The sequence below is a fragment of the Neocloeon triangulifer genome, unplaced genomic scaffold, assembly GCF_031216515.1.
Source record: "Neocloeon triangulifer isolate White Clay Creek 2 clone unplaced genomic scaffold, ASM3121651v1 ptg000014l, whole genome shotgun sequence".
Lineage (NCBI taxonomy): Eukaryota > Metazoa > Arthropoda > Insecta > Ephemeroptera > Baetidae > Neocloeon > Neocloeon triangulifer.
The window spans coordinates 20915791-20930640 of record NW_026775556.1 but is presented as its reverse complement, the minus strand read 5'-3'; the positions used below and the strand labels follow the sequence as shown (position 1 = coordinate 20930640).

General features: G+C 37.6%; 1 protein-coding gene across 5 annotated transcripts in view; it reads right to left on the bottom strand.

Moving 5' to 3' along the window:
* LOC132201559 (fat-like cadherin-related tumor suppressor homolog) overlaps positions 1 to 14850 on the bottom strand; it is a 110069-nt gene that overhangs the window by 77809 nt on the left and 17410 nt on the right. For all 5 annotated transcript variants that reach the window (XM_059627790.1, XM_059627793.1, XM_059627791.1 and 2 more), the window contains exon 3: positions 14187 to 14571. In XM_059627790.1, the coding sequence (XP_059483773.1) occupies positions 14187 to 14571 (385 nt within the window). The remainder of the gene's footprint in view (positions 1 to 14186; positions 14572 to 14850) is intronic.

Genomic DNA, 14850 nt, shown 5'->3' with positions numbered 1-14850 from the left:
TGATTCATAATAATCAATTTAATTTTTATCGGTTTGAGGAAGTTCTCTCTTTCAAAATAGCAGAGTCATTATTGAATTTATTGGCCTGAATATTTATTGTTATGGAAAAAAATTGTCTTGTTTATTAGAGAAGTGACACGAGAAGAGAGCGGAGAATTGATAATTTCATTGCAACTGAAGGAATTTTCCGGCTGCCGAGTCAATCGCTGCTCATACGAGAGTGGCACAGAGAGTGTAATAATGTAGTCGCATGCTTTTGCGGGCGGGCGCCATTCGACGATAATGTGCCTCCACACAATGATATTACACTGCAGCAGCAGCACCAACGAGCGCAATATTGAGCTTTAAAGGACGCGCGCGCGGTCATGATATTGCAAAACAAGCGCCGCCGATACACACCCCTATTGCATCCACCTCGCTCGCTCTTTTTGCTTCCCTCGCATCCACAGCAGCAGTCCTAGTTACATTTTTTTTATTTGCACCGAGGAAAACATTCATCAATTCATTCATTGCCGGTTGCAATCAAGGCTAGCGGTTTTATTTTTTATGTGCGATCGGCAGCGAGGATAATATGCAAGGCAATTAGGAGCGTTTTCTCGGCGCAGCACGTTTTATCTCTCCATCCTTCTTTATTAGACTCTGTGTTCGCCACGGACAGATAATTATGGAGCTCATTTCCAGTCACGACTACTGCAACCTGATAAGAGTGATCCGATTGAATTAAATTAGACGAACATTGATTTAAATCTGAACCCGGAAAGCTTGTTAATGGTTTGCAGGATCTTCAATTAATTTCTATGAGAATAAATCTATGTGAGATTCCATTTCATTCAAAAGTGAATATTGATTCCTTTTCTTTATTCTGAGCTCAAATTTCCTATAGTTTCAAGTCAAAAATTAATTCTTGAATTTTAAAATGGCAGATTATAATCTTTTCTTATTTCAGTTGCACACTTAAAAATTAATAGATTGATATATTTGATATAATCGAGACCACATTTGTCTGCTTTTACAAAAACTTCTTATGAAAAGTCAATTATTTAGTGTACATTCTCGATTAATTTCAAGTTAATGCTGCGTTTAGGAATTTAAATTTGTGATTTATATTTAAATTTAAAATGTAATAAAACTTTATAGAAAGTGAAATGGTCTCAAAAGTTATTTCGTTAATCTCTGCACAATTTTAACTTGGTATTTTTATTTGAGAATAAAAATAAAAAATTATTTTATTCATTTTAAGCCCTTGACATAAAAGGAAACTATGCCCGTGGGCTCTGCAAAATCGCATGATCATTATGAAAAAATTGTTCCACATTTTTCTAGTGAAAATTTATGAAAATTTCTCTCACAAAAGAGCTCAAGCTCTTAACATGAACGATTCAGAGACCCCGTGCGCAGATTCCTATTACCATTACCATGCAAAAGAGGTGCTGAAGAGGCCGATGCGGATGTTGAGCATGCTGCGGACGCTTTTTACAAAATATATCCCACTCTGCGCGATCATTCCGCGATTTTTCAGAGCGCAGGGGATAAAGAAAAGATATAATCGTAAATCAGGCGCGGCAAAAGCCGACGACAAAGTGCCGCGGCGGCAAAAGAGGGATGATACATTTATTTGAACAAAGGTGCGAAATAAAAGGCAGCAGCGCCGGAATAAAACAATACATATGTGTGTATAAATTACAGGGCAGAAAAGACCGCACACCACTTTGTGCCGCTTTTTGGGGAGAAACAAAAGCGAAGCGAGAAAGGCCCCATTTCTCTCTATTTTTTTTTTCCGGAAAAACAACACGCATGCGAAACTTAACGTCCTGACAACGCAGAGTGCTTTCCGCCGCCACACTACCCTTCCAGAATTTGAATTAATCCAAATGAAAGTTTAATGCCGCATTTAAAGGGCGGGCGGGCGCGGTGTTTACAGGTGCGCGCCCGAAATGATTATTTCGGCGGCGACAGCTGCGCCGCATGGCTCGCAAAAGTTCGCGGAAAATGGCACTCGTTTTTCCCAAATGCGTGTTCAGCCGCCTCTTTTACGGGCACACTCGCTACTCCTCTCATGTATTATTTACAGGCTAATCCCGCCTCCTTAAGGAGTACGAGCGCGAAAATTGCGTGTCTTCAGTTATATGCGCGCCACTCCATGTAAGGACTCGCGAAAAATTATTTCGGCAGTTTGGCGTGAAATTAAATTAATTTACTGCCTTGTTTGGCGCGCTTTGCCGAGCATTTTCTTTTAATTCATTCTCAGGAACTTCTCTTTCCTTTCCTGCACACATGCCACCGGTGATTGATAGCAGTTCTTGTCGATCCAGTTTAATTCAGTAACCTCAAAATTAACCACGACTCCTAATATGGGGTATGAAAGGCACGCTATATACGCGATCCTTGTTGCTCTCATAATCAGAAATAGCTCAAATGAATTCCAATAGAGCTCATTTCCTTTTGCTAAATCGATATCATAAATACCTCTGTCGCTCTTCATTTAGATTGTAGAATATTCACACTCATATTATTACTTTAAAAACAATTTCTTTATTGTTTTAATAATAAAATTCCATGACAGATTATATTAGTTATTTCCAATTTTTTTTTTCCAATTTCGAGGTGTATCTTTTTTATTTAAATGACAGGAACATTTTCAATCTTCTATATTATCAGAACTATTTTCAGACTGAGAATATATATTTTTCTTATTATTTGGTAGGGCAATTAATTATTTTGCGATTGAGTAGTTTCTTTGGGTTTTAAATTCCAAATGAGTTTGCTTCGCTTCTGTTTATTTTTTCCTTATTTTATAAAGAGGTTTTAATTATTTAGAAGCATAGAATTTGCCACAAATTGTTTTTGAAGACTTTTGAATTACAGTAGAAGTGGCATAATTATATTTTTGTATAAAAAAATTACATTCTTGCAAAAAACGATTCTTCAGACCACTCTGCATTAAAACATCATCCTGCAAATTATTTACTTTGACAGTTAAAATTTTAGCCTATAAATCTCCTTTCTTTGGCAGAAAAAAAAATATTTTTAACCGTCTTGTATAATAATTATAACAAGTTTAAATGGTTTTTATTTAAGGTTATGAAAACGGTGGGATTTTTACTCTTGTAGTTTTCTCTTATATTTTGCTGGGCATTCCAAACAAACCATATTTATCCAAAAAACATTCTTTAGCGGAATCCCGTGGAGGACCAAATTTGGTCAACAAGGCCTTCAAAGCAATATTCAAAAGAGCTCTCCAGAATTCCAGTTGCTTTTTGATGCTCTTTTTGTGTGTCGCATTCTGCTGGGCGAAGCGGTCAAATTGTTGCTCTTGTGCGTGATTTTCGGTTTCAGAGTCTCCAGCGTCGTCGACGACCCCATACCAAAGCTCCCTATAGACAAAGCGAGCGCGTGGTTTGGCCGGCGGCGCATTTTGCATAAACATGCGCGCTGTTTTTCTTTCTTGTGTGGTGCTTTTGCCGCTGCGAAATGAGTCTAATATCGCGTGGCCCCTTCTCACTTTGGAGGACAAGCCCCATTTGCAAGTCAAAGCGATGAGTTACAGTTCAACTGAAGGGGGAATGATGAGGAGAAAAAACTAAACTAAACTCGGCGCCGCTTAATTTTTGACGCGTGCAAACAACGCCTGCGGGCCCGAGAAAAAGTACGAGAAAAAGAACGAAACGCGCCCGGCGCGTCAAGGCCGGATCTCGTCATCACCCTCTCTTCTCCGAAACTCGGCACTTGACTCCATTAGCATTACGTGCCCTTTTGTGATTGTGTAATGACTGACGGACGGATAGTCTGACAGGCAGGTCAAAAGTGGCAAGCTTAAAAAATTGCAGAATTATGTCTCCATTATACAAATTATAAAGACGACGAAAAAGAACATTTTGACTGACAATCGTTATTTTTTATTCTCAAAGAAGATATTCTTTCATGCGGCCACAGACAAAATCGTGAATTTAAAAGCTTCATCCGTAAGATATGATTTTTATTTTTTATTTCGAAAGACACATTTTGCACTCTAATTGGAAATGGAGGAAAAAGGTTCATTAATTAAAAAATCGGCTAAATTTGTAATTATGTTTTTAAACCCTGAATTTAAAATTTTATAATTAATGAATTTGTTAATTTGTAGCAATTAAGAGATGAAACATTTTAATAGAAAATTGTCAAATTCAGCCTCTTTTTTGTTAGACGAAATTTCGCGCTTCAGAGTTAGTTGACGGGAAGATTTAATTAGCTCTTTGCTACTTTAATGGAGTGGACGACGCAATTGGCTGCGGATTTTGTGCTTCTCTGCAGCCAAAAAGCAGCGTCGCTGCCCAGAAAGTTTACGACCGCGTGCGAAATGAATAACGAGCGGGTCCGATGCAAAAATTACCACAACGCATAATTCACGGCCGCTCTCTCTCGTCACCGACGAGTAGCATTTTTCCGCCCTTTCTTTCCGCGCTCGCTTTGTCACAGAAACGGTTTGTATAGAAATGCAAATGAGCCTGGCCGGAAAGAGCAGCGCGTGCAATTTTTCCAACGTAATTCACCAGGGCTATGCGTGGGCACCGGAATTTTCCGTTCGCCTGAAATTTTCTCTCCGTGTTTTAAAATACACAGAAGCCCCGGCAATCAGGCGGAGAATTTTCCGTTTTATTATTCGGCATGCAAAGTGTAGTAGTGCGTAATTTAAATTCGGAGGCCGTGCTGCCTCAAAACCGCTCAAACCCTCAGCCGCAAAAACCGGTTCGCAAAACCGCTCTCGATCCCAACCGCAACAAAAGTAATCTCTTCCTGAATTTTAATATAATACGGATCGGATTAACGCTGAAATGGAAAGTGGTTGTTAAAGAATTTTCATCAAATTTGGGGAAAATGGCAAATTTAGATGTCCAAATTGAAATTGATACATCTTCTCTTATGCTTATGGTATCTAAACTGAGAAAAATGTTTACTGAAAATGGTAAAATTCAAATTACCTATTTATTTAATTTTTCAGGCTTTATTTGCTGAAATTTTTGTGAATTTTAAAAAGCCAATTTGTCAGAGTTTCCCATAAGAAACAATTTGAAGAAACAACAATTCAGCTCTTGATGTCTCTTTGGAATATAAAAACCAATGCTTATTAATCAAGAATTTCCGTCTTTGTTAAAATTTGAAAGGTTTTCAACTGAATCCTCTTTACTCTCACATTATCGACGAGAGAAATCATATTACAATTAGGCCATTCACGACGGCGAGAAGTTGATATCGCCTTCCTTTCACAGATGAACTTAAGCCGATCGTTCTTTTTCTGCGTGCCGATTCGGATTTTCAAAAAATTAGGTTATTGGGATTTCACAGTTGGATGGGCGCACGATCCGCGCTTTCGGACCAAAGTAGAAAGAAGAGATTTCTCCCTCTCGATTGTTGGAAGCCAATAAATTAAATCAACGCCGGGCGTCTCTCTCGCAAGATCAAAGATGCGCAGAAAACGTGCGGATTGCAAACAAATTACTCACTCTCGTGCGAATGTGTGTGTGTGTTTTTCGTATCGCCTCGGGCGCCAGACGATCGTTTTTCTCTTAGCGCGTGAAGAGCGAATTAGTAATAAAATTATCAACTTATCACGCAAGAACGGATTTAAAAATATACTCTCAAAGATGGGCGGTCAAAGTTTGGCTGCATCGATCGAACTTTAAGTTTCTTGTGATAAAAAAATTTATATTTTTTTTTTTCAAAGTAGTGCCGCATCAAAAATTATAATCCGGCATGGATAACAAGCCGTCCGCTGCCGCGACCATAATGGAATATAGAGTAGGAATCTGCATTTCAAAAGCAGAATTGCTTTGCAACGTGCGCTGCGACTTAATTAAAATGGAGAGAGAGAGACGAGCCGCGGGTTTCATTTCGAGCCGCCAACGAACGCTTTTAGCATTTTCGCACCTTTTTTATTCAAGTGCCTTCCTGCCAGGCAGCCGGCAGCTTCCTTTCTCGTCAAAAGTTTTTCATCAAAGTAAAAATGTCGCGCGTTGGGTTTTGCATTATGTCGCGTCAGCAGCGTCACACTACTCGGAGGATTATAATTTTATATCCCGTTCAACTACGACGACAGCTTTCCGCGCTGCAATTAGAGATTTGAAGACGATGAAAAAAATGTAAGCCGGTGAGACGAGGCGAAGAGTTGGAGCGGCGTCTGATTTGACTATTGATTAGCAGTTTCGATAAAAGCAAAGTTCTGATCTAGTGTTCAATTATGCATGATTAATCAGCCACTTTCTTGATTAACAACGCCAACTTTGGAGAGAACTTGGATTCTCGCTTGTATAGTTCTCAATTAAGGGTTGTTTATGCATTAGATCTTGCGTGGAAATGGATGCGAACATTATTTACTGCTACAGCTATAAAAACAATTATATATTTGCAATGAAAAAGAAAAAAAAAATAATAAATAATATGAAGTCATTACCTCTATCAGATTTTTAGAGAAACCAAGTTTGATTATTTCATATCAAACAAAGTATTCGATTAATTTTTACGTAATTTATATATTAAATGCTAACCTGAAACATGAGTTATGATGTTCATTTCTATAATTACTTTCATTTGTGTTGAAGCAGGAAGCCGATTAATAAATTATATTAATAAACAATAATCATCAACATCAAATACTATCGATTTATGGAAAGATAAGTTTGAATAATTCTAATAAAAACCGATAATAACATAATCCTTAAAATTAATAAAATTAATGTAAAAAATAGTTTATCAATGATGACAACAAATTTTAATTTATTTACAAAATTTTTATAAAATAATTTGCCTTTATTTTAATACTAAGGAAGTTTTTATTTTGTGCATGCAAATATTCCTTAGGAGTAATAGAAATAAAATATTTAAAGAATTTTTTTAGATTTCTCATGCATTTGAATTAATTTATAAAAAATTAGACTGAATGCCTTCAATAATTAGTAATATTTTTATTTCTGCATTAAACATCAGAACGAATTTTTTTTTTTATCAGATTTTATCAAATTTCAACTAATAACTTGACCCACTTGTAAAAATTTGGCCATCACAATAGATTAAAATATTCTTAGAATTTATGCTGATTTTCATAAATAAATTCTCTAACTTTTAAAAAAAAATTAAGATCTAAATCAGAGAAATATGAAAATTTTGGCCACGTCTTTTTCTCTAATGGTGACTCATTATACATGAGAGATTCGTTTCACCCTCGCGCCTTCGGGGAAATCTGACTAAAATCGTCCGCATTCAACAAACGAAGGTGGGCGCAAAGCAAAAACACCGGCTGCTCTGCCGTGGGGTCGTTCGCTCGGCGTGCGATTTCCGAAAGCCGAAATTTGAGGTTCAAAGGGTTTTGCATATCAAAGCAGCAATGAAATCTGATTTGCATGTGTATAGAATTAATATCACTTAGCTGGTCTGGCGGGCGTTTCAGCTTGACGACCGACGCGAAATTGCGCTATTCAACAACAACAACTCTGCGGCACTGAATTCGAGCTGACCCGGCGAATTGTGAGCCAAACACACTGTGGGCAATAAATTTAGATATCGGGCGTGAAATTCGACGCAAAATGAGACGAAATAATTTCTGGTTCACCCGACAGACATTCTGCGGAGGCGAAAGAATTTTTAATATCCGCCCGGCGAATCCTCTCTCTCGCGCGCGCGCTCGCATCAATTTAAATTAAATCCGAAGCAGTTGCGACAAGCTGAAAAATTGTTCCGAGGGAGTCTATCAAAATTTCACAAGATTGCAGGTGATAAAAAACACAACAACGTAGACCGCCGTTGACAGAGGAAATTGGGCAAAAAATGGCCGGCCGCAAATTTTCATTGTATGGGTTAATCACGATTTGCTGCTGCTAAACTTCCCATACAAAGCCAAAAATACACGCACGCTAGAAACATTAATTTGCCACAGAGCACAATTTTTTAGCATTGTGGGTTGCATTAAGGTGTTTGCATGAATTATAATCCTTTAATCTTAAGTTGCATACAATCGTGTAAAATATTTAGGCAGGATTTATTTTCAAAATTGCCTTTTTTAATAATTTGCTTGAAAATTTATTCTTGCTTTGAATCTTTGCAAATTTAGTTTTTCTTACTTTATTATGTGAGAATTTTTTTTCCCAAAAAATATCCTCATTGTTTGGAATATTTTTAAACGTTATATTCAATTGTTAAAAATTTGTTTTCAACAATTGAATGTTAACAATGCAGACAAATGAAAATTTTGATTTTTAGACTTTTTTGTGCCTTCTCCATAAAAAATTCTTCCTTAAAATTTGAATTAAATAATATATTTTAGTTTCATGGTTTAATAATTTTTGTTTGGGTATTTATATTTTGTTCAATCAAGACACATAGAAAAAGACAACTATATTTTAAGATTCATTGGCTTGAAAACGTCTCACAACAACATTTTTTTTCTTAATTATTTTGCAACAATTAAGACTTTCACCAGTGTAATCATATAAAAAAATTCACTAAAAACATTTCCACTATTTTATAAAGGTAAAAAAATCAAATTTTATCTTTTTTCAGCCAACTTATTATACAAAAATTACAGCGAGTAACTTTAGAAGAACAGACGCACTTTAAACACACAAAAAAATGCATTGTTTGCTGTTATTCTTTTGGAAAATGATTACGTTTTCATCCAACGTTCATAAATGGAATTCCGATGACTCTGCTGGATAAAATTACAATGTCTTCAAATTGCTAACTTCAAAAATTTTCTTTGTTGGGAATAAATTTCGTGATGCGGGCAGAGCAACTGTGAGACTTGATACGATGTTACACGAAATTAGCAGCTGTCGTGTCGCACGTGTTGCATAACTCGAAACTGCTCCGCGCGGCACTGGCAATCTGTTTGCAATTTACGGCACCTCTTGAAGTGCTCTCGTCTCGTCTGCAAGCTGGGGGTTTAAATATGGGTTAGCGGGGCAGGCACTCTTTTGAATAGGAAGCATCAGGTACGTACGGATGAATAAAATGACGTGCAAAGTCGGCTTTTAATCAAAAAGCGATCGCGGATTATTTCATTAGCGAAATTGCATGCAGAGAGGAGAGAGAGATGGAGCCGTCGGACGACACCCGAGGGACCGGTGGATAAACACACAAATGTTGCAGGGGTACTTTCTTTCACAGAGAGAGCAACTCATGATTTGGCGCGGCACAGAGCCGCATTTAGCATCAGCGGCCATTTCAGTCGTCGGAGGAGCGAACAATACAAAAGAGAGCGCACGGCTTTATTCTGATGTCGCATCAATATTTGAGCGAGCCATCTGATGAATCATATTGCGTCTGCGGCAAAAGCACCTCGGGGAATATATCGTGAATGTAACAAAGAGAGGACTTTGTAAGAAAATGCTCTCGCGCATCATTTTTGCTCTCTCCTCGCCGCCGCCGCCACCATCAGCAGCAACTGGCTGTGATAAATTTGCCCGCTGACGACGTCCTCTCTCTCCCGCTATAGTTACACGTTCCGATGCAAAATTAAAGGCTTTCCCTCATTAATCATTGAATCTCTATGAACATGACAGCCATTACAATTACAATGGAAATGAATTTTTGAAAACCACTCACTCGGCAAAAAGCCCGTTGCTCGCTAAAAGCCTGCGCTGCAGAGCGAGCAACCGTTGAAACATTGTTTTAACCTATTATTCATGGAAAGCGTGCCACGTCCCAAACTCCATAACCAACGTTTTAGTGCCTTTTCAAGTGCTGGCGATCAGCACAAAGATAATCGTAATAGACGGTGGTCTCATCATAAAATGACTAATTCATAAAATTTTAGAAACGAAGAAAACACACAGTAGATGAAAAGCAGAGAAGGAACTTAATTTTTTTTTATTACAACGGTTTTTAATGTTTGCACCACATTTTATAATTACTTTTATTTGTGAAATCAAGCATAGGAAACTAGAACTAAAACTTGTAAAGACGTCTAATTTTTTAGCAAAAATAATTGTTTATTTTAAAGGAATTAAGGACCCGATTTTTCACTCCGTGACTATATTCAACTTGCTTGTAAAGAGAAAAAAAACAACAACAACACAGGAAGAGGTACAATGAAAATTGAAAACTTTAATTATGAAAATTTTCATAAATGGTAATTTTGAATTGTAAAATTTCCAATGCTCGTACATTTTTTTTTTTTAATTTATAGGTTTGATTTTTATAAATCTTTTTTATTGATTGATGAGCAGAAAATTTATTTTGCTTTCACACTTTTCAGCCTATTTAGGTTGAAGCGTTTAATTGATTCAAAATTTTGAATCAAGGAACCAAAGATATAATTTATATTCAAAAAATGATTCTAAATCTGAAAAATCTTTTCAGTTTCATCCACTAATTTCCCGTATTTTGCAACATTTCCTATAAATTAACTGTAATTCCAACAATTAAAAGCAAATTTAATCAAAATTATAATTACCATTTTGAAAAAACTTGAAAACAAAAACATTCCACGTATTTTAAGCTTTTTTTGAGCTAATAATTTGAAAAAGCCCGAATCTTTATTTCCATGATCATCTCCTCGAGTGTCAACTTCTTCAAACAAAATAATTTGATTGATCATTTACGTACCAAAATGATATTTGCCAGAATCTGGAGGCCAGTTTGCTTTCACAAAAAACTTACGGTCCCCAATGTTAACGTTCGGCTTTAATTACTCAGCGCAGGCTCGGCAGAGCAAAACTTGGACAAACAAGGCACCCACCCACCTCGTCCATAGAGTTGGTTGGTTTTCGCGAAAGTCTATGTTTGGCGAGCATATACAGTGTACTCGAGTGTTTGCGCGCAAAAGCCGCTTAAATTTGGTATCCCAAGACTCTACTCTTTCACGTGTTGACTTACCAGATGTTTGCCAAACAAATCACGAGACTGAATCTCTCTGGGCCCCACAATCATGTACCTGTGCTGTTTGCACGATAGACCGACCGGCCCATGAATGAAGGATGGAATTAATTCCGGCGACGCTGCCAGACTAATTTGCGTGGGTGGCAAAGCTGAAAAGTGAGTTTAAGATGCTCGGCTGCAAATTATCTGGCCGAGCACCTGTTTTATCGAGTTTGTCTTCACTCTCAAGTAAAGCTTTGCTCCTACTTCGCTGATGGCTTTCCGGAGAAGTTTTATCTAATAGAAAGCCCAACGTGGAAATCCAGGCTCTGCGAGAGCATTTTCGATCAAATGGCGAATTATTCAAGAAGTAGTTTTTCTTTGAAACTACTAATGAAAGTTTTAATTTGCATGAAGGCTTTCAATCATGCACAATTTTCAATCAACATTTCTTAAGAAAATGGTAATGAGTTTTTTAACTTGAGGGATAAATTGCAATTATAAAATTGTTTCCATGGAGATAAAAGTTCTCTTACAAATTCCTCCATCATTAGTTGCTCTTTGAGAGACTTTTGATCCCAAAATATGTGGCTTTTTGAGTTTAGGCTTCCCGCAGGTCCAATTTGTCAAGTCTCATGCCAAGCTTAATTAACTCAATTCAATCGAGTTTACAGCAGCACTTCGTTCCACATACAAATGTCAACAGCAGGTGAACAGCTTTAGCCGTCGAAATTGGGGCTAATTATTGTAAAGTGTTGAACAAAATCAAATAAAATATAGACATGTTATCTTTGAAAATGGTGAAACTTGTGATATAAAGTCTCTTTTTAATATCCTTCCAAAAATTAAGGCGAATTTTGACGTTTTGTTAAAAATACAGAAGAATATAAACGATTTTTTTTCTTCAAATTAAAAAACAGCCTTTATGGGACATTTTTATTTAAATTGCAAAATGACAATGAAATTAATTTTTTATAAAAAAGTCCATTGCTGAAGTAAATTGAAATCTACGCATACAATTATCAACATAAATAATTAACGCCTAAATTCATTACTGCGGGAAAAAAGTGTGTGACCGAGCAACTTTCGCTGAGTGGCATGCGTGATGAATACATTAAATTACATTCTGGTTTGCACGCGGAAAATTCATTAAAACATCGCGCGGGCGTATGTACGACGTACGTACGTACATTGTGTGTGAGCTCGGAGCGGCGGCGGCTGTTTGTTGCGTGGCCGGCAGCAAATTGTAATTTGCGTCTCGTGCGGTGGCGGCGGCGGACAATATTAGATTCCTCCCCCTGGGCAGCAATAAAGGATTGCTCAGCTGCTACTTTCGCCGCTGACCGACCCCGCTGCCGGGGGATGCGTCACACCCGACTTTGGCCTCTCTCAAAACAATGTGGCTGATAATTGCAGCGCACAATACATTACACGCCATCCATCATTTCGCCGCTTTTCGCCATGGGACGAGAGCTCAACTTTGGCGCAACTTCAGATCAGCCGCCGGAGCCACACAAAGAGACTCATCTGTGTTCTTCCGAGCTGCTTCGGGTGAAATTAGAGCTCGTTATTCACCAGCTGATTCTGCACAGCCTCAGGAGCCGGCGACGTTTGCTCTTGTGTGTCTCTCGAGTAACTCCAGTTTGCAGCAACAAAGTATGAGGAAATTGAAAGAAAATGTCGCTTTTTCTTCTTCTGGTTGCAAATTGTGTTTTGGATGACTTGAGTTCTTTTTGGTGCTCTTTGGTATAAAAAGTATGCAAAAATTCAATTTATCAGATAAATTTTAAAGTGGTCTCATTTTAGAAATATTTTACCACAAAAGAGGGAAAGAATAGAAAAAAATTTTTAGGGGCAGAATTAGGATCTTGTTATTTTCTTCCCGGAAAATTGACGATAACAAAAATAAATATTGTTTAAAGACAAGAATGTGTAAATAAATTAAGTAATTCCTGGTGTTCCTTGTTAGCTCAAATCACCTAAATTATAAGTTAAGCAAATTTAATAAGTCTTAAGTTACAATAATTTAAATTACTTTTGGATTCCGATACAATACTGAATTTTACAAAAGTTTGTGCAATTCTTAAATCTGTTAGATTAAAATTAATTTTGTAAATTTCTACAAAGAGAGAAAGTCTTTCGTTATTGTCTGGGATTTCTTTATACTAATTTTTCATTTAGAAAACAAATAAATTATGAATTTCTGTGAATATTTCAAAACATACGAGTGTATTTTGCTTATGCAAATTTAAGGACTTTGCGATTTAAAGCAATGCCAGCTTCTGTTTTGAGAAGGGTAAAGAGCCCTCGGAGAAATACGGCTTAATTCTTTTTGAAAACATTTTGCAGCCGAGGGCTAAATCTCTTGTTTGCAGTTATCTTTCCCTTTCACTCTCGCTCTGCTGTGTCTAGCCCCCATAAATAATGCATTAGGCAAACAATCAAGGGAAACAGCGGCCGAGATTCGCAGCGAAATGAGCCTCGACTCTTGTTTTCTCCGCTCGTCCGTGCTAAGAGCCCGTGTAAAAAATTCAAACGCCGCCCCATTACGGCTCAGGAGCTTTGTCTTGCATTTGGCTTTTTCATTTTTCACTCGCGCCGTAACCGCACGAGATGTTTTTGCGGTTGAATAATGCACCCGGCAAGCTGCTGCCGGCGCCCTTCATCTTTCTGACGTGAATTTTATTGCACGGCCTGCCTGTTTTGTATGCGCAATACTCATCGGCCGGGCCACCGAAAATAAAAATAAAACGTATCCACGAGAATATTCTATTCAAGTGGTCCGAAACATCGGGTCATTTGGTCTGTATGTAACAGAGAAAAACGAGCAGCCGGTCCCAAACTCGTTGGCGGAATGCGAGCTGAATGCTTATTGTTGTGGACTACGCGGAACGTGGAAAGATCAAGTCGCGTTTTACGAGAGAACGAGAGACGCAGCAAACGAATATAAGGAAAACAAGATTCGAAATGGGCACTTGACTTGTCGACGCGACGTTCAGGCTGTTTGTCATGGGCGAAGGAAAATTGGGCAAAAAGGAGTCCTTCTCAAAATTTATATTCGTTTCAGGTTGATCTTCGTCAAAATGATTCGGCTTTTCAAGATAGTGAATCAAATGTAATTTTTATAATTTGTTATTCCTCTTAAAAATTAATTACTACTGCTGATTTTAATTAATTTAAAGTAATTCTTAAAGCTCTGAATTTTCTAGTAAATTTAAAAAAAAAATATTTTGAACATATTTAAAAATATAAAAATTAATAACGCGAAAAATGCATTCCTTTCTCAAAAATACCGCTTTTATCTAAACTAATTTTCGATTATTTTGGAATTTGCGCGAATAAAAGAAATTTAGTCCTACCTTGATTATCGATGGCGAAGAGTCCAACGCCGTCGCCGCCGCGAATCGAGTAGCTAATCCTGCTGTCGTCACCGGGCGGATCTTTGTCCGTGGCCACCACCTGCGCCACGTGGGCGCCGGGCGGCTGGTTCTCGGCCACGGCGACCGACACAACAAAATCACTGAACTGCGGCGGGTGCAGATTTTCGTTCACGTCAACCACTTCCACCTGCAGCGTGGCCTCCGAGGAGAGCGACGGCGTGCCTTTGTCCCTCGCCCTGATCACAAGCGAGTGCAGTTGGCGCTCCTCGAAGTCCAGCGGCTGCGTCAGCCGCAGGGTGCCAGTGTTCTTGTCGATGCTGAACGAGGACGACGTGTCTGGGCCGGGCACAAGTGAGTATTTCACCTGCAACAGTTGCAAAAAAGTAAAAATTAATAATTCAAGTTTTAAAGCGTTTAAAAATGTATGTAAAAGTAAAAGACCCTCATTTTTATTTCGATACAATATTAAAAATATTATGTAATAAGAAAGGTTTCACAAATAATATTATTTGAGAAACCTTTCTATTAATTGTGTGATCCAAACTGCTAAATTTTACATAATTGAATTTTATTTTAGATTACACAAAAAAATATTGAACAGAATGAAAGAAAATTTGTAAAATATCAAGTATCATAAAATTAA